The following is a 20,577-nucleotide window of genomic DNA, read 5'->3' as shown; positions in this document are numbered from 1 at the left end:
GTACCGGAAGGGCCTTCCATGCTAGCTCAGCTTGGATGTGCCAGTGGGAAAAACGGGTGGTTTCAGCATGGCACTGACTTCTGAGCCGCCACCTGTCCACAAGCGCCTCAATCATCCCTCACCAACTTAACTCCGTCCGCCAATTCGGGCCTGACCCTGACCTCAACCCGCACTCAGTACCGAACTCATGGCCGCTCCCACACACACATATACACACCGCTCGCGACGACAAAAAATAACAGAGGACACGCGTGGCGTTCACAGACTGTGTATTTGAATGTCGCATCAGTGCGCTACGTTGTAAGCTGAACATCGCACGGCAGCTGTGCTCCTAAACAAGCATCGCGGTGTCCACGTTTCAACGTCTATTCCATCGTTATCGTTGCTGAGGATAGGAAAATGTTGGGGTTCTGAAATTTTTTTTTGAAAACGCTGCCCCCCCCCCGCCACCTCACTAATCCATTACCCAGACACCACGCTTTTCCACGACACAGGGCTTCATGTCTCACTCGATATTCTCCAGAACGCTTCTAGGCTGGACTTGGAGGAGGGATTGTCAGTGTACGGCACTACCGCTAGAGTAGAAGATATGCTTATGCATAATAATACTATCCAGTATTATTGTACCCGGTATTCTTATAATGCTTTTAAGTTTGCATACAAAAGGTGAGATGGATTTGGCGTGCCAATACCCTCGAGAGAGTATTTCTAGCGCTCCCTCTAGCCGAGGCCCTTCTGCCAGCAGTTGTGCGAGCAAGAAATTGCAGGGCTGCACCTTTACCTTTTTATGAATGAATGAATGAATAAGCGAGCTAGGGAATTCATTTTTACGAGCGCAGCCCCTGTGGCGTTTGAGTTGTGTTCGCGTCTGACGATAGCTTTAAGGCAGCAGCCACGAAGGCCCATGGCACTGGCAAGGGAAAGCCAGGTCACCGGGCCATTGGGTCAACGGGTCAGTACTCTTCCCCGTCCTGGCAGTCGCCCTCCAGGGAGTCGACCCCGACCTCCTCGTAGTCCTTCTCCAGGGCGGCCAGGTCCTCCCGGGCCTCGGCAAACTCCCCCTCCTCCATTCCCTCCCCCACGTACCTGTAGGCAAGTCCGAGGCATCAACATCGTCATCATCGTCAAGATAGTAACCATCATAAATTACGCCAGAATCACCAACAAAGAGTAGAAGTGTTATCACCATTGGCAGTAGCTTCATATGCAGAAATTATCACATTCGGCAACGGTATTTGGGGCCAAATCACCATCATCGACATCATTCATCACATTTGGAGCGGCAACGTTCTTATCACCCACATCAGAAACAGCATCCTCATTATTCATCAGCATCGTCACCATCATAATCTACAGCCCTATCAGCACTGCTCTAACCACTACTTCAGCAACCCACTCCTTAAAATAAAAAAATTACATAAACTCTTTTCTTACTCTTCTTATTTTCACTTAGCTAGATAGCTCGTTTTCAGAAGCTGCCCACAAATGATAGCTCAACGAAGTGGCTTATCATGTGGAAATATATGGCAGCAAAATACTCGAGATGCATGTTTATTCTAAATGTGGAGGGGGGAAACCAGAGGACCTGGAGAAAAATCCACGCGACCACGAGGAGAGAGAGATGCAAACTCCAAATATACAGCAGGCGTCAGGGTCGGCATCAAACCCACGACATTCTGTACACCAGACGAGGAAGTTAACATCTCGCCACCGTGGCAACCATGATCAACGTTGCTGCTGAAAACTTACCAGTGCACGAAGGCGCGCTTGGCGTACATGAGGTCGAACTTGTGGTCCAGGCGAGCCCAGGCCTCAGCGATGGCCGTGGTGTTGCTGAGCATGCAGACGGCGCGCTGCACCCGCGCCAAGTCGCCACTCGGCACCACCGTGGGGGGCTGGTAATTGATGCCCACCTGGGGTGGTGAGAGACACCAGGGGGAGTGGCGGTGAGGGCCACCGGATGAGTTGTGGTGAGAGGTACAAGAAAGGGCGCGTTGGAAGGTGTCATCATGAAAGGTACCATCATCAAACTGCTACCGCGTACGTTCTCGCAGTTGCATTGTGGGTTGTACCGCGTATTGTCCAGCGTCATGTCTGACATGTTGTGCCAGGACCTGGAAGTTTTTTTTAAGAAACTGAGTTCCGTAGTAGCTCTCAGTTCCTGAAGGAGCTCCCAGCACGTAGGAGCGAAACGTCGGAAATCGTTCCAAACAACACATAAGCGGTACGTATGAATGTATATATATTGAACTTCTTTCGCACCGTACGTAGCCAACCGTACTCATCGGTGGTGCGGCGAAAGGACAGCAATCTAAAACCACAACCCAAAAATACACGGGAGAACTATTTGTAACAGCATCATGGAGGTTGGACTGGCAGGAGTGCTGGAGTCTCTATACTTGTCGGTCTGAGAAACTTTCTTCGCTATGGAAACACAAAACGCCTCGAGATCTTGCGACAAGATCGTGACGTTGGCGATATTGGCTTTACCCGGTGCTCATGCAGTTAGCAGTTTTTACTTGAGTGTTCGGCCTGGTCTAGTCGATGAGACTTTGGGAAATATTAGTCGAGTCTCTGTGGATTTCATGTCGTCATTATCTTAGTCTAGTCGAGTAAATCAGTTAATTATTTAGTCGTTAGACACGTTCGTTTGCTAAATATTGGTGTCTGTGTAGCAGTGTTTCTCCTTCGATCATTATCAGGTCAGCCAATTATTAAACTCAGTAAATCCTGTTATATACACATAGCTAATTACCTGTTCGGTTTTCCTCAGTGCACTGCAGTCTCTAGTAATACTATTACATCATCTCGGCCTGTGTCTTCACTCAGACTCCGTTAGTTTTGTCTCGTCATGGTCAGCTGGTCTTTGTTCTCTGGTGATGGTGATGACGGTGGTGAGTAGTAGTGGTAGTCAGTTGTCACGCTTATAAGTCCACTTGTAGCCATCGCTGACTCAAAAATAAAAATGCTTCGTCGACGAAATATTTCCATGGCGAATTTCGTTTTGCAAAATCTCACGCTGGGCATCCTCACCTTGAAGCCCGTGGGGCACCAGTCGACGAACTGGATGCTGCGCTTGGTCTTGATTGCGGCGATGGCGTTGTTGACGTCCTTGGGCACGACGTCGCCGCGGTACAGCATGCAGCAGGCCATGTACTTGCCGTGCCGTGGGTCGCACTTCACCATCTGGTTGGCCGGCTCGAAGCAGGCCGTCGTGATCTCAGCCACGGACAGCTGCTCGTGGTAGGCCTTCTCGGTCGAGATGATGGGCGCGTAGGTGACCAGCGGAAAGTGGATGCGCGGGTAGGGCACCAGATTGGTCTGGAACTCGGTGAGGTCGACGTTGAGGGCGCCGTCGAAGCGGAGCGAGGCCGTGATGGACGACACAATCTGGCCGATGAGGCGGTTGAGGTTGGTGTAGGTGGGGCGCTCGATGTCCAGGTTGCGGCGGCAGATGTCGAAGATGGCCTCGTTGTCGACCATGAATGCACAGTCGGTGTGCTCCAGGGTGGTGTGGGTGGTGAGGATGGAGTTGTAAGGCTCCACCACGGCGGTGGACACCTGTGCCGTACGCGACACGAGGGCCGCGGAAGGATGGAGAAACGGGTCAGAATGGGTATAGGTTGGTATCGGTCGGGTCAGGTCAGGTCAAGTCGATTGGAGTTGGGGCAGGTCAGTAATGCGATAGAAACATGCATTTATATTATTTACATTATTTTGCTGCCATAAATTTCAACATGATAAGTAATTTTGTTGAGCGGTCATTCATGGGCAGGTCGCGTCTGAAAAAGAGCTATACAACTCAGTGGGCCCTTACCTGGTAAAATAAAAAAATTGTTTAGTTTTTTTAGTTTAGTTTAAATCCGGAGCGCCGACGCCAACTCACCTGTGGCGCAGGGTAGATGGAGAACTCCAGCTTGGACTTCTTTCCGTAGTCGACCGAGAGGCGCTCCATGAGCAGCGACGTGAAGCCCGAGCCCGTGCCGCCCCCGAAGCTGTGGAAGATCAGGAATCCCTGCAGCCCCGAGCACTGATCGGCCTGCGGTCCGTGTGGGAACATTAGGTGGGGACATGGGGTGGACATGGGGTTAAGGACAGCGATTGGAAACACAGGCAGCAGTAGCAACGATCCAAGTCAGTGACGAGGAATATATGTTCCCCCCATTAATCTGAAATTTCCTCCCCCACCAGGACTATGAGCTTCGTGGAAGATCAAACCCAGGGATTGGGCGTGTAGTGAAGAAACGTGAATTTTCGGACGTGGAGCAGTGTTGACAAACGGATATGGAGCGTGGACAATTGATTTCCATATTTTTCCGATTCTAACACGGAAAATAAGACGCAACAGAAACGAGTGTCAATAAAGTTGCCGACTCCTTCTCTTCTTCAAGTCCAGGTTCAGGAGCTTCCTCTCCTCCTCTGCCTATGCCTGACCCTATTCACGTAGAGGAATGCATGTATCTCCCCATAATTCGTGGTTCCTCATGATGCACAGTGGTTCCTAATTATGTGCAGCGTTTCAGGCAGTTGGACGGACGGACAGAGCTATTGCCAGGGCTGCCCAGAGAGGGTGAAGCAGGGAGTGCAGAAGGTGCAATTTGCCCCAAAAAAACCCCATAACATTTGTGGAGGATTCTTGACTCAGGGCCCATCTGGTGCGTTGATTGGCCCTGAACAGGGCCGTTGGCGCTGCTTGTGTTGTTTGTCTGGAAACTGGGGGATGCTCGACGTTCGGTCGCCGCGTTGATTTCTCACTTAACCAGAGTGGGCCGCGTGGAGGCTGCCATCTTCCACTCCACAACATTTCTGATTTTATGTTACTCATGAATCAAGGGGGGCCCACGTGGAATTATGTCTAGGGCCTCCAGCCCCGGGGCCTCCATGGGACCTCTCTGGGCAGCGCAGCGGTTGCAGTAACCATTTTCAACGTCGGTGGAAAATCATTAAAAACTGACAGCGCTTGCCCCACTCCTCCCCACCCGGCCACCAAAGACAAATATCCCCCGTATAGCCTTAACAGACTGTAGGAGCAAGTGCTGTTAGCGAGCACCTATGAAGGCCGGCACGGCACACGAGGGGGTGGGTGGCCAGCACCACGCCCGGCTGCCTTTGTCTCCCCAGTGGCGATGTTTACACACCGCACCAAGTACTCATTTGAGGCTGAGTCGACCTAGGGGAGGCCCCAGGAACCGGTTCAAATAATCGTCACTGGAATTGGCCATGAGCGGGAATCAAACTCGGCTCGCCGGGATTCGTAGCGCAGCGTAGCGCTAACCGCTACACCACCGCTCCCCACCACCATCACCACCGGTCCGCCCCTTCGCCCCGTACCAGCTTGCGGATGCGGTCGAGCACCAGGTCGACAATCTCCTTGCCGATGGTGTAGTGGCCGCGCGCATAGTTGTTAGCCGCGTCCTCCTTGCCCGTGATGAGCTGCTCGGGGTGGAAGAGCTGGCGGTACGGGCCCGTGCGTATCTCGTCTGAAAGAGGGGTCGCACACGAGGGGTCAAGGCGCGTTGCGAATGGGGCTCGCGCGTGTTGGCGTTGCGGGGGGAGCAGACTGTCGCCCTCTTCCTCCAAAATTGGCAGGCTGGGGGGGGGCAGCGGTGGGGGGGGGGGGGTAATTGTCTTTCGCCCCCCACTGGGAAGCCCTGCAGCCCTGAGCACCGATCGGCCTGGGATCCATGTGGAGAACGTGGTAGAAACTTAGGAGGGAATTTGGGGGGGGCATGAAGGGTTAGGGGTTAATGTATGAATATTATTCGAAAGAATTGTCCAGTCGGTGTATATCACTATGCATAATTGGTTTATTTTGGGTTAGGTCAGGGGTCGGCAACCTGCGGTTCCGGAGCTGCATGTGGCTCTTTAAGGACTGCTGCTTCGTGACGCTGTGCACGTGCAATTGTGGCTCTTGAAATGTTGAGGGTCTTTTTCCACCGAATTCGAAAAAATGGCTCTTCTTGTGATTTTGGTTGCCGACCCCTGGGTGTGGTCGTTTAAATAAAATGTGTCGTAAACCCTCCTCCACTCAACAGCAGGTGTATATCAGGTGTATGTCACCTGCTGTGACGTACGGATCAGAAACGTGGACAACGAATAATAGAATTAAAGAAACTGACTACGTGTGCAAATTAGCATGGATAGGTGCACGCTTTGCATTCCACAGACGAGATTAGGACCACAGGATCAGGGAGCAAACACCGATTAGAGATGTAACCTTGACTGTGAAGACAGGTGAGCAGGATTTGGGAGAGCACGTCATAGCTAGAAGGGATGGTGGCCGGTGGGCGATACCTAACAAAGTATAACAACCCAGGAGGATCTCCACCACGGAGATGGAGCGATGAAATCGACTCGTGTGCAGGCGCTAGGCGGAACGTTTCATCGCGAGACCAATGAGGCACGGCGGCGGCCTGGAGAGGCCATATCCTCCAGCGGTGGTTAAATCGTGGACTGCGATATCGATGACATTTTTACATGGTTCCAATGCAGTTTGTTTCTCTTCGGCAAGTGCCGGCGAGAGCTGCGTGCGGTTGGTGTTGCCTGCTGCGTGCGGCGTGCGTGGCGTGCCCTCGGCTGATGCCGTCCCTGTAAACAAGCAGCACGAACGCTAAAATATCCACGGGGCTTGGCAGAGAAAGGAGGTCGCGAGGCCTGGAGGGCGGATGGATTTCATGCGTGATACCGCCAGTCTCAATCGCAGGGGGGGCGGAGGGGGGGAGGTGGGGGGAGGGGGGATCGCAGCATCACGTTCACAACACAAGTATGGGGGGCTTCGTTTGACTGTGCCGAGGAGCTTTCAAAAAGGAGGTAGGTTATGAGGTGCGTGGTAGTTGTCCCCCCTCCCCCCTAAAAGTTTTAAATGGCCGGTGTGTATAAGGTTGCTCCCTCTGACTGAAGCTATTGTGGAAGATTTTATTTTATTTTATTAAAATATTCGAGGATTAAAATCTCCCGAATTGCTTCCAGTAGTCACCAGGACATCGATGCCAATGCTGGTGAATGCTTCGGGGATAATCCGGGAGGATTGGCAACCCTAGGTGTGTATCATAGATCAAGTTCAACATTGTAAGTAAACAACGAACGATTTCTTGATGGGCATTTCATTTTCATCAACTCTATCCATCTTCTTGGTTCTTTCGGTAAAGTCACGTAGAAGGGAAAAAATAATAATAATAATAATAAAACATAATAAAATACAATAAATATGCTAAATTCTTCTGTTGATATGCAAATTCCTTTGTCAAGGCGCCCTTCCTCTAACCCAGCTTAAATATACGCTGCCAAGCTTGGTGGTGTTCATTCAGACGCTGTCTTTCCGACAGACCTGTTCTTCACCGGCTGCTTGCGTTGTGGCCGAAACGTCGTGAGAATTGTATTTTATTATGTTTTATTTTTATTATTTTATTATTTCCCTTCTACGTGACTTTACCGAAAGAACCAAGAAGATGAATCCCTGCAGTCACGAAAGCTTTAAATCGAAATTAAACTCTATATCCACTTATGGACGAAGGCGTCTCGATCCCGTCGCGCTATTTCCCCCACGGTCCAGTTTCCCTGCCATCCGTCTCAACGACACCCCTTGCTCGTGAGCTGATCTCATCGCTTCGTACGCAGGGGCAATCCACGAATAGATGCCCCCCGCTGATCTCCAGTAACGACCCCCCCTCTCTCTTTCACTTCCTTCTTAACGGCTCATTGAATGTCGTGAAAGCGACGGTTCCTTCGAACGCGCAGGGGAGGTTGAACGTGACGAGATTGTTGTAGTGAGCGTATTGCGATCGGCTGGATGCGTGCGGAGGCTTCGGTTTAATGCGTAAAAAAGTGCGACCAATATGGTTGTTGTTATTCTTGCGTTACGCAGGATTGGTCAGAAAAAAAAATCTGAATCTTTATTTAGACCGGAGGAATCCAATGAGCTGATGGAGCTCTATTTCACGGATGTTCAGTAGGGTCAGAAGGTTACAACAAGAATGCAAAAACCGATAGGAGTGAAAAGTGTAGGAAAGGTAAGAAAGTCACTATAAATAAATAAACGATGTAAATACAATATGCTAAAGTATATCCATTCTTGTCGGTGTTTTAAAACTAAATGCAAGCTTGGGCAAGGCAGCAAAACAACTACAATAACAACAGCAGTTCTAAACACAACAAGACAACACCATATCCCTTATAGTCTTACACAAAATCCAAATGTGAATAGTGTTGAGACTTTAACACCAAAACGTTATTTTAACTTTGTAAGTTATGATTGTTGCTTTAAAAGGATATGCCGCACATGAATCGGCCATGTGGCCCAGTGGTATAGCGAACGGTTCAGTCGGAAGGATCGGGAGTTCAATGCCTGGTTGGGGATTGACTATCAATGGGATCGCCTTGTATCAAAATTATTTCTGACCAATTTCGTTTCGCTGAATGAAGCATGATTTGGTGATGCCGCTGCTGCGTTTGGGAGTGGTGCACAAGCGCAAATAAATCACCTGACGCGCCCGTCGATAAGGCTGTGTGGCCTCACAAGGAAACAGATAAAAGGTGACATTTCGGGATTTTTTCCATTTATTTCAGCAGAAAGGGCCCAATCGGCTATTTCATGGGTGTCCTGGGACGGTAAAGATGGACGCCACGGTGGCGAGACGTTAATTACCTCGCCTGGTATACAGCAGGTCGTGGGTTCGATCTCGAACTGTATATTTGGAGTTTTCATGTTCTCCCTGTGGTCGTGTGGGTTTTTCTCCGTGTCCTCTGGTTTCTCCATTCACATTAGTATTATGCTTGAGAGTATTTGGGCTGCTATACATTTCCACACGATGATAAGCCACTGTTATTCGTGATGGCCAAGTCACTTGCGAAAAGAGCTTCATAGCTCAGTGTACCTTGCCTGGTTATGTAAACATAGTTCAAAATACAGTAGAACCCCTCTTAACGACCACCCCTGTTCACGACTAATCGCTTAACGACGGGCCTCCATAGAGCTCAATGTGTAGTGTATAGTAGTGTAGTGTATAGTAGTGTAGTGTATAGTGTAGTGTATAGTAGTGTAGTGTATAGTAGTGTAGTGTATAGTAGTGTAGTGTATAGTAGTGTACTGTATAGTAGTGTAGTGTATAGTAGTGTAGTGTATAGTAGTGTAGTGTATAGTGTAGTGTATAGTGTAGTGTATAGTAGTGTAGTGCCTCCATAGGGCTCAATGTGTTCGTTTACCGACCATTCCCCTGTTAACGACGGGCTGTTGTAGGTACAGTAAATATTAATTAATGCATTGGTTAACCGTGCTTCTTTTAAAGTGATTATAATGTTGTTATTATGAAACACGGCAAAATATCCATTGCTTAAATATTATAAAGTACGTTTTTGGGTGAAAAGGGGTAACTTTTGATGCCATTGGAGCCCATTAAGCCTTTAACGTGTATTTCCTATACTCGCTTCACGATTAAATCACTTAACGACCGGTTTCGTAGAACCAAATACCGTCGTTAAGTTGGGTTCTACTCTAGTTCAATAGTACACAGTACAGATCTTAGTTACAATCATGGCTTTATAGGTCGCGATACAAACAGCGCGCATCGGTACGCGCTTTTGCATTGGCGAGCGACTGGTGGACTGAGAAGGGTGGCGTTTTGTGGCGGCGTGTGGGCTGACACGATGCCTCTTGGTCGCCGCTTGCAGAGATGCGAAAGCTACCCAGGAAAGAGCACTTTTGAACAAAGCGTCGCCGTCACACGAACCCAATCGTGGTTCCCTCTTCGTGAAGTCGTCCGATCACATCGAAGCAAGCCGCGTGATGCGGCGTGGCACAAGAACACAACGCGGAATAACATCTACCGTCACCGAATGGATTTTTTTCTTTTAGCCGGCCTGTTCTCTTCTCGTTATGAGAGAGAACAGGACGCACCATCTGCAATGGCCCTTCTTCACAGCCCCACTTTTGAAACGATTGCCTCTCAACAGATTATTTTTTTCGGCCGGGTGCTCACCTTCGGCCCGTACCCAAAACGCACGCGTCCACGAGGTTCGAACCTCCCGCCGCCGAGTTACCGCGGGTTAGCGGGCTGCGGGTTTGGCATCGTCCGGGTTCAGCTTACCGACCACGGTGGGCTCCAGGTCGACGAAGACGGCGCGGGGCACGTACTTGGCGGCGTCGGTCTCGCTGAAGAAGGTGCTGAACGCGTCCTTGCGGTCGCTGTGCGGCCTGGGCGCGCCGCCGCCGCCGCCGCTGCTGCCCCCGCTGCCGGCGGCGACGGTGGCGGCGGCGGCCAAGGCGCTCTGCGACTGCTTGTCTTGCAGGGTGCCGTCCTGCATGATGCCGTGCTCCAGGCAGAAGAGCTCCCAGCACGCATTGCCGATCTGCACGCCGGCCTGCCCGACGTGTACCGAGATGCACTCACGCTGCACACGCGCGCACACGCAGAATGTTGTTTAGTTTGTTTGTTCGATTGCTCGTGTGACACAGTTGTGTTGTTTTTGTTTTTCTCCTCGATTTTTATTTGATTCGTTGCTGTGAATCACGTCGGCGACCCAGGTCACTCTTTTAAACGAGACTCACCCTCCCCCCCAGTCTCTTAAGTGTTCACCGGGGTAAAATAAAAAAAAACTCGTATGCACTGTATGCATGTTGAACTTCTTTCGCACCACCGTACGTAGCCAACCTTGCAAATCGGAGGTGCGGGGGGGGGAGGACGACAACTTGAACGCAGACACGCAGTCGTTATTTGATATTCCCATATTGTCATTATTATTCCCATATTCCCATATTATTTGTTATTCCCATATTGACCTCACAATTGATCGACGGAACTCCTCTCATCCGACTCGCAGTGCTGCACAGGGTCATTCGCGGGCCATACAAAATTATCAACTTAAAAGTTAGCCTGTTATATTTGGTCAAACATTTAATTAACTTACCCCTAATGTGATGGCTGGAACTGCTTCTCTTTGGCGAGTCGTGTGATGTTAGCTGGTATTGATGATGTTGCTACTCGCAACTGCTTTTCCAGGTTTGCTCCTAGATTTATTGAATTTCGAGTCCCGCCTGCGGTTGCCTTGGCAGGGCCACACCAAATGATTTCGCGGTCCTCGTACGGCCCGCGGGCCAGACGTTCCCCACCCCTGGTGTAAAGCCACGGTCGGCCAGGAGAGGTGGCTGGCTGGGGCAGCACGTGGCAGGGCGAGCGAGAGGGTGAGCGAGCGAGCGAGCATTCCTGCCTGGCTCTTACCGCTGTTCCACCGAGCCAATAGAAACACACACACATATACAATCTACATATGGTTTATGATGTATTTAAAAAGAACATATCTTGCCTTTCCCCCCAATTTGAGCAATAATTTTGATTGTTTTAAGGCACCATTTAATAATTGCTCTCAGAGGGGCCATGTGTATGATGGGCGGTAAATAAGGAGAAGCAACTGGGGAGAGAATGATGAAAGAGACAACATATCGAACAGGAGAAAGATGCCAGTTCTAAATAGGTGGTGGGGTCTTCTGCCGGAACTTTATTCTCCTTCCGATATTAGGAAGCCACTGGAGCTATGCACTTTTCAATCTAGATTGAAAACTCATCTCTTCAGAACGGTTTTGTGTGTGTTTAGTTTGTTGCCCTTCCCCCGCACCTCCGATTAGCACGGTTGGCTACTACGTACGGTGCGAAAGAAGTTAAACATACATCCAATGACTGCGAATTCCTAACCTCCAAGGGCAGGGAAATGCAGAGCCACGGTGGCCATCACCCCAGGTTCGAGGCCTGGAGCGCGGTACGTTGGGTAGGGCACGATCGGTCGATGTCAGCGTTCTTTCATCCCGGTCATGATGTCGGCGTCGTGTGATCATGACACGAAGCATCCATATGGAGCTCATACATAATAAAACTCTCTCAGAGCGGTGTGGACCCTCTCGTTGTTACACGGGAGAATCAAGTTTATCCCGCTCTCGCCGCTTGGCACGGAGGTTCACGGTTTGGCTCCAGCGGCCGCCCTGAATAATACTGCGCATGTGTAATGTAGTAACTCCACGGGAGACGACTTCACGGGTAACACACTCTTTATTTTATCAAACTTGGTTACAGGTGACTAACACCTACTTTGTATCTCGGGTGACAAACACCCACTTCGCTACTTGGCGACTAACGCCCACTGAGTTACTCGGATGACCAACATCCACTTAGTACTCGGGTGACAAACACCCACTTAGCTACTTGGCGACTAACGCCCACTGAGTTACTCGGATGACCAACATCCACTTAGTACTCGGGTGACAAACACCCACTTAGCTACTTGGCGACTAACGCCCACTGAGCTACTCGGATGACCAACATCCTCTTAGCTACTTGGCGACTAACGCCACTGAGCTACTCGGATGACCAACATCCACTTAGTACTCGGGTGACAAACACCCACTTAGCTACTTGGCGACTAACGCCCACTGAGCTACTCGGATGACCAACATCCACTTAGCTACTCGGCGACTAACGCCACTGAGCTACTCGGATGACCAACATCCACTTAGCTACTCGGCGACTAACGCCACTGAGCTACTCGGCTTCACTAGGTCTTCAGCTCCGTCTTCGGGTCTTCAACTGGGTAACTCTCCCCGAGTGCTCTCGCGCGTCCCCCTTTATACCCCACCTGCGGACGTCGCTGCGAGCACCCACTTATTCGACCAATCGCCGGGTGCTGGCTACGATCCTCTTTTCCCACATCTCATCGTGCCTCACCACTCACTCCGCGCCGCCTCGTCATCTGTCACTCCCGGCGCGCGCGTCCACACCACGCCCACAACGCGTGCCCAACCCCGCACCCCGCGCCGCCCCGTGATCCATCACTGTCACAGTCGGCGCACGTCAATACCACCACTACATCACCCCCTACCACATAGCTCGCAGCCGCCCCGGCTGCTACAAAAATTACAAACCCTCCCTGTGTGCCCCGTAACACAACACAACAACAAGAACAACAACTAAGCTAACAACACAACACGACGCGAACACCACCATCCGCAACCCTCAACCAATGCCACCGCGACAACAGAACAATATATACAAACCGGCGAGTGACAATAGCAATGTGTATACAAAAAAAATAAATGGAAATTTTTTTTTTTTTTTTCGACTCGTGCAGTGTCCCCTTTTCTTCCGAGCGTCCCTACAACGGGACATTATCCCGGCAGAGGGGAACACCGGGCGAGCTCGGTGTAGAGCACAAAAAAAACCCGTCCTCATGAAAATTGTTGAGACCTAGCCCGAGTCCGCCTTGCCGGTCCGTCGTACGGCACCAGACGCGGTTGAACGTCCGGTGGTGCCGGCGGTTCAGGAAGACATCGGCCAGGCATCGAGGACTCGTGCGTGCCCCGGGGTTCAGGCTCTCGATGGTCAGCAGCCGTCAAGCCCGAGGCACCGGGTTTTGTTGGGATGACTTGTGGCCCTGGTCGTCGTCCCGACGTGGTCCTGCGGTGCGCGGACGCGGGGCCCGGCACCCGGCTGCGACGTGACCCCGAAGGCCGCAGTTGTAGCAGACGACGGACGTCGTAGGTTTCGGTTGCTCCAGCTTGCGGGGCGAACGTGTGGGCGAACGACCTCCCGTTCTCCACTCCCCCGGACACGGTGCAGCGAAGGCCCGCTCCTGCACCGCAGCTGGCTGAGGTTCGGCGATCGTGGCGGCCAGTGCCGCATTCCCCGGCCATTTGCAGACGACCCCCGGCTTGCGTTTGAGGACCTCGTACGCGTGAATGCTCGTGGCGATCGCCAGGGAGCAGATCTCCATCTCGTCTGCCACGTTGATGGGGACCCCCAACTCGTGGGCCAACACCAGCAGCTGCTCCGTCACCATGGCGTCCTTCCCCTCCTTATCCATGCGGGGAAAAGCCGCGTCCGCCAAGGCGAGCAGTGCCGTGCGGTAGGCTAGCGTCGTTTCCCCAGCCACCTTCCGCCGATCGTAGAACTGGTGGCGGCACGTGGAGGGCGGCCCGAACACCTTCGCCATCAGGTGTAGTGCGGCCTGGAGCGTAGAGCGGGACGACCTTGCAGCAGATGTGAAGGCTGCAAGCGCGTCGTCGTCAAGCATCGCTGGCAACGCACGCAGGGCAGTGGTGTCGGACCACCCCGACATCTCCTGATGAGCGAGGAACCTTCGTTGGAAGGCTCCCCAGTCGCCCCCATCCGCCTTGAACGCCGACAGCGCGGGCAATCTTTGCTGGAGGACCCGATCGTCGTCGACGTCGGAGAGATTTTCCCGCGCTCCGCTGGAGTTGTGTAAAATGTCGGCTCGGTTGTCAGGCGCAAAATGGAGGGCTCCGGCGCGCGCCGATGACGTGGGCTGCGCTGCGCGGAGGTGTCCGGCCACGTGGCGTCCGTCTTTCCCGCCAATCGGTGGCGGCCCCCAAAAACGGCGGCAACTTCTAGGCTTTTGGCGCGAAGCGCCCTTTGGCGGGAATCCTCCACCGTCGCTTCCTCCACGACCCCCGCAGCCGTTTTTCCGCTCGCCGGAACGGAGATGTCGGCCAAGACAGCGGCGGCGGCGAGTAGCAACTCCGCCAAGCGGGCGTGCGCGTCCTGGAGGCCGGTGTCGGAGGCAAGCGGAGCGTCGGCCATCACCGCGAAGTGCTGCATCGGCGGCAACCCCTCGTCCTCTACTCCCGAGGTCGGTGTCCCCGGTACGCCGTCGTCATCCCGACCTCGCTCGTGGGTACGGGTAGTCTTCCTTGTGTCCATACTTCTTGAAGACAGGTTTACTTCTGACGCCAGTTGTAATGTAGTAACTCCACGGGAGACGACTTCACGGGTAACACACTCTTTATTTTATCAAACTTGGTTACAGGTGACAAACACCTACTTTGTATCTCGGGTGACAAACACCCACTTCGCTACTTGGCGACTAACGCCCACTGAGTTACTCGGATGACCAACATCCACTTAGTACTCGGGTGACAAACACCCACTTAGCTACTTGGCGACTAACGCCCACTGAGTTACTCGGATGACCAACATCCACTTAGTACTCGGGTGACAAACACCCACTTAGCTACTTGGCGACTAACGCCCACTGAGCTACTCGGATGACCAACATCCTCTTAGCTACTTGGCGACTAACGCCACTGAGCTACTCGGATGACCAACATCCACTTAGTACTCGGGTGACAAACACCCACTTAGCTACTTGGCGACTAACGCCCACTGAGCTACTCGGATGACCAACATCCACTTAGCTACTCGGCGACTAACGCCACTGAGCTACTCGGATGACCAACATCCACTTAGCTACTCGGCGACTAACGCCACTGAGCTACTCGGCTTCACTAGGTCTTCAGCTCCGTCTTCGGGTCTTCAACTGGGTAACTCTCCCCGAGTGCTCTCGCGCGTCCCCCTTTATACCCCACCTGCGGACGTCGCTGCGAGCACCCACTTATTCGACCAATCGCCGGGTGCTGGCTACGATCCTCTTTTCCCACATCTCATCGTGCCTCACCACTCACTCCGCGCCGCCTCGTCATCTGTCACTCCCGGCGCGCGCGTCCACACCACGCCCACAACGCGTGCCCAACCCCGCACCCCGCGCCGCCCCGTGATCCATCACTGTCACAGTCGGCGCACGTCAATACCACCACTACACATGTATTAAATATCAAAACCATATACGCCGACTGTTTCCGTGGACGTTAAATATCCCGTGATGTCCTTCACAAGATGTAGGCCAATGTGCGCCGACGTCATTGGCTAAAGTTAAAAAAGCAGTTACCCGCAAGTTACTCAATTGGAATTAGCATGGCATCTCCCCCTACTGTGAGCACTTGTTGGCAGAACCATCCTGAGTGGAATAAGTAATACGAGATACCCTGGTACGCACCTAGTGACGCTGTATGGCTGAGTTACCAAATTGGAAGCTCTATCACCCTATCGGGTGCAGTACTTATTGCATTTAAACCATTATAAAGCTCCTGTATAGATACAGGGTGGCCCAAAAATTCAGGACACACAAGGTTAGTATATGTATTTTGACAACTCACATCGGGTTATTTCATTTACATTAATAAATGTGGATTAACATTAATGCATGCATGAATTCTAGATTTGAAGCTTTCGTGACTGCAAGGAATCATCTTCTTAGGTTTTTTCGGTAAAGTCACGTAGGTAAAACATCAAAATGAATGAAAATAAAATAAAATAAAATCAAAAATCATTTTTTTGATTTTATTTTGATGTTTTACCTACGTGACTTTACCGAAAAAACCTAAGAAGAAGAACATGCATGAATTCTCTTTTGAAATACATTTAGGAAATATCTTTAAAAATTACAGGTCTAATCAATGAATATTAACCGATTATTGTTTTGTCTCAATTTAAGCAGGTTTCTTGGTCGAGTTTTATCAACGACGAATTTGTCTGAGAGCCTGGGCTACAGCACCTTGTTGTTCCTTCCCATGCACCTTCGATGAGCACGGTTGGCTGCGTACGGTGCAAAAGAAGTTCCAGAATACGTGCGAATCGGAGTTGCGGGGGGCAGGACAACAAACTAACCACAAGAAGCAGTTCTAAAGAAACGAGTTTTCAAATATAGATTTGAAAAATCTAGAAGCAGTTCTAAAGATATGAGTTTTCAAATCTAGATTTGATAAATCTAGATACACACGTACACACACCTAAGACAGGCAATGCTATAGCTGCCACCGCCGCTGCTGCCACCGTCGTTGCTGCCACCAATGTGGCAGTGACGGGGTTGAGCGGCGCGAGCAGGTGTGTGTGGCAAAGAGAGAGGGCCACGTGCGTCGCCAGAAGCCTATTTGTGTCCCACACGTCGCCGTGAACCCAGAAGCTTCAGCTACCCCCGCCTCTTCCCTTCAACGCAGAGCTGGATGAAGCTAGTGCGGGGCCTGTAGCATATGATAAAAGGGGCCATAAAAACACATACGTAATAAAAACATGACATTTTTACTTGCATCGTAAAGTTATCAATTTTTTTGCATTTGCTATATAGCCAGATAATACGACAAATCGCTAACCTTAAACACCCAGTCGTTCATAAAAGTTGAAGGCAACATAGTACTATTGTAATAGAGCAAGTGCAGAATCACTGAACCGGAATTGATAGCTTGAAAGCATTTAGCGTGGGGCCCTTGAAAGTACGGGGCCCGTAGCATATGTAGCTACTTTTGCTACTAGGATAATCCGGCACTGCTTCAACGAGAGAAGAACTTCACAACCCGGGGGGGGTCTTTTATACTGATGTAGTGACATGGAATGGGTCACTACGTAGCATAGCGCTGGTTGCTGGCAGAGAAGGGGATCTGCAGTTGCAGCAGCCCTGTCTGTCAGCAAGTCACGTGATAAGTCAGAGAGAGGGATGTAAGGGAAAGGTTACAGAGGGGGCACGTGAGGCGAGCCCGGGAAACCGCGAGTAGGTTCTAGAAGGGGGGTGTGGCCGGGGCGGAGCGAGGCCACGCTGGGAGGATAAAAGGGGACCCCGAGCGAGGACTCGGTGCTGTTGCCTGGAGTGGGATCCCGTCGTGCTGCTGGAGTCTTCGTCTACGTCTTCACCTTCTCGGCATCGTCAGTCAGGCAGTCTGCCAGCTGTCCTGACTGAGAGTTGTAGTTACCTCTTGTGAGCTGTGAAGGCTGTTAATAAATAGAGTGCCTCCTACTCCTAGTGTCTCTGAGTCAGTCACGACATATATATTCCTGCTTGGTTTGGAAAGACCGCCTATTCAACTTGCGGATATCCGTCCATCCACTGGCTGGATGAAGGCGAGCGGAACGCGGCGTTGCAGGCAGGTCATGGGGGAGGGGTTACCAACTCGCACTAACCAGCGTGGTGAAGTATGGTCAAATCCCGCCACTCCCTCTATGACCGACGGGGCATGGAGAGGCCTCATCCAGCAAGCAGTGGATTGAAAAAGCGATGGATAACACATTCCTGCGGAGGGAGCTGGTAGGAACATTGGGTTGCTCGGTCAATGGTCAGGGTCAACGGTGGCGTGGTGTATTCCGCAAATATGCCCGACTGTGAGGGCGGGCACAAGCCGGCGTGAGTAGGTTAAACGTTGAGTTTTATAAGGGCACCACGGGGTGACCAGCCCCTCCCCACCCAGCCCCACCCCTCCCACCCCCCACCCAGCCCCACCCTCCCTACCCAGCCCCTCCCCACCATCCCCTCCCCACCCAGCCCCTCCCTCCCCACCCAGCCCCTCCCTGCACGACGGACACACTAATCCCCTGTGGGCTGGTGTAACCAGGAGGCTCCTACCAGTATAAATGTCGTGTTGTTTATCACGCCTTCATGTGCAGCCACTAGAGGCGCTACTGTTCAACCTTTTATGACAAATCGCGACACGTGAATCATCACTACAGTTGGGCTTCGATTATCCGCCACCATATTATTAGTTGGTTCCACCAAAGCTTCCTTTTTCCCGCACCCCTATTCCAAGTGTCCGTAAAATTTCTAACTTCGGATCGGTGGTGTAAATTTGTGAACACAGACCGCGCGTTCCTCGGGTCGGCGGTGTAAATTGGCGGATAATACGATATGCGTGATTGGTCACCCACAGTACCGTGGATGAGAGGAGTTCCGTCGATCAATTGTGAGGTCAATATGGGAATAACAAATAATATGGGAATATGGGAATAATAATGACAATATGGGAATATCAAATAACAATATTGTAATAATATGGATTAATAAATAACAATATGGGAATAAAAAAGAGAATAATAAAATAAATGAATAATAAATAACAATATAGGAATAACAATATGGAATAATACATAATATGGGAATAAAATATGGCATAATAAATATAGAATCATATGAAATAAATAACAATATGGGAATAACATTATGGAATCATAAATGACAAAGAGAATAACACATTAACTGAATGTGTACGTCAATAACGGGGTGTGGCCTTAGGAGGAATTATAGTTAGTGACGTTTCGGGCAATGGCCCTTTTTCACACGACATCGAGTTCATAGAGGTCATTATGGGAATAGATGAGTTTGTTCAATTATGGCAGCATTATAAATGTAAGTTGTTTGTTTTATAGATGTTCGTATGCAATACAATTTGAAGTGTGCCCGAGGCGAGTTGTTACCGTCTGCTGAAGATGAGTTTGTTTCCTGTTGAATACTTGACATTGATGTACATATTCTTGGTTCTTTCGGTAAAGTCACGTAGAAGGGAAACAATAAAATAATAAAAATATAAACACAAGCAATCGTCATCAGGTGTGAAAACCACACCTGATGATGATTGCTTGTGTTGCAATCGAAACGTAAGAGTTTTATTGTTTTATATATTTTTTTATTTTATCGTTTCTCTTCTACGTGACTTTACCGAAAGAACCAAGAATATGAATCGCTGCAGTCACGAACGCTTTAAATCAAAATTGATGTACATATTATAGAGTACAACAAGTGTGTGACCTATATGTGTCGTGCATGAGTGTTACCCTGTAATATTCGTGTCTGAGTCCAGTTACCAAGCTCTCCTGCGTATATATGAAACGTTCTATGAATCGTCTGAATCGTAGCTGGACTGTAATCCGATGATGTACAGAAACGATGGATTGCTCAACCGATTATCAGTTTGATGGTTCGGCTAATCGGACAACAAGTGTCAACCATAATACAGTACAGGTATTTTGGGTCACGCGATCTCAGGGGCCGTCCATAAATGACGTCACGTACCTAGGGGGGGGGGGGGGGTCAGACATTTGTGACGATGGGGGGGGGGGGTTGAGAAATGTGACGTCACATCAAAATGCGCAACTTTAAATAAATATAGACAACACGTTCTACTTAATTAAATAGACTTTTTAATACATGTTTTCTCCTACAACATCAGAGTGCAGCGCCACATTAAATACGCACTACAATGACAATAGTTTAAAGCGATTTGAAGCATGTTATATTTGGGGGGGGGGGGGGGGCAGAGCTTTATGACGTCATATTTGAGGGGGGGTCTGACTTTTTGTGACGCTGTGACGAAGGGGGGGGGGGGGTCAAAAATCGTTCAAAATCGCGTGAAGTCATTTATAGACGGCCCCTAACCCATAAAAAACCTCTATTATGGATATTGGTCGCGAAAGCCTACGTGTTAAAGTAACAAGTCTCAAGTCTGTTCCCACGTGCGCCGCTGGACGGGAGGTGATGGGAGGGTGGAGCTTGCTGATGTTAAAGGCATGGGCAGCTAAGCCACACCGAGCGTGTCTTGTATGGGGCGGGTTCCCGCTTTCTCGAGGCAGGATGTGGTAATGGGGTTGCTCCCCGACCCTGACGCCTGCTGCTGTATATTTGGAGTCTGCATAAACTCTCTCTCCCCGTGGTCGCGTGGATTTTTGTCCGGGTCCTCCGTCTTCCCCCCCCCCCCTTCCACGTTTATAAACGTGTTGAGATTATTTGCCGAACTATCATATTATGGCCAGGTCGCTTCTGAAAACAAGCTACAATGTATAATTCAGCAGGCCTTACCTGGTAATTTTTTTTTAGTTTAGTTTAGTTTCAAAAGGGTCGAATAATCTACCACAGAACACAAAAGCTGATTATTGTTTTATTAGATTCTTTGACTGAAAATGGACGAATCGTCCCAGCTCTCGTTTG

At 50.4% G+C, this 20,577-nt stretch overlaps 1 protein-coding gene across 1 annotated transcript in view; it reads right to left on the bottom strand.

The window, feature by feature from the left end:
• Positions 1 to 252: 252 nt before the first annotated feature.
• LOC144730128 (tubulin alpha chain, testis-specific-like) overlaps positions 253 to 20,577 on the bottom strand; it is a 31,795-nt gene continuing 11,470 nt past the window's right edge. The window contains exons 2-7 of the mRNA XM_078610705.1: positions 10,083 to 10,386; positions 5,332 to 5,480; positions 3,887 to 4,039; positions 3,034 to 3,561; positions 1,750 to 1,913; positions 253 to 1,086 (exon numbers count right to left, since the gene is read on the bottom strand). Of these exons, the coding sequence (XP_078466831.1) occupies positions 954 to 1,086; positions 1,750 to 1,913; positions 3,034 to 3,561; positions 3,887 to 4,039; positions 5,332 to 5,480; positions 10,083 to 10,386 (1,431 nt within the window). The 3' untranslated portion in view covers positions 253 to 953. The remainder of the gene's footprint in view (positions 1,087 to 1,749; positions 1,914 to 3,033; positions 3,562 to 3,886; positions 4,040 to 5,331; positions 5,481 to 10,082; positions 10,387 to 20,577) is intronic.

The sequence above is a fragment of the Lampetra planeri genome, chromosome 34, assembly GCF_965212315.1.
Source record: "Lampetra planeri chromosome 34, kcLamPlan1.2.h2, whole genome shotgun sequence".
Taxonomy (NCBI): Eukaryota; Metazoa; Chordata; class Hyperoartia; order Petromyzontiformes; family Petromyzontidae; genus Lampetra; species Lampetra planeri.
Note: the sequence above shows the minus strand (reverse complement) of the source record. Positions and strands in the feature narration are given on the sequence as shown.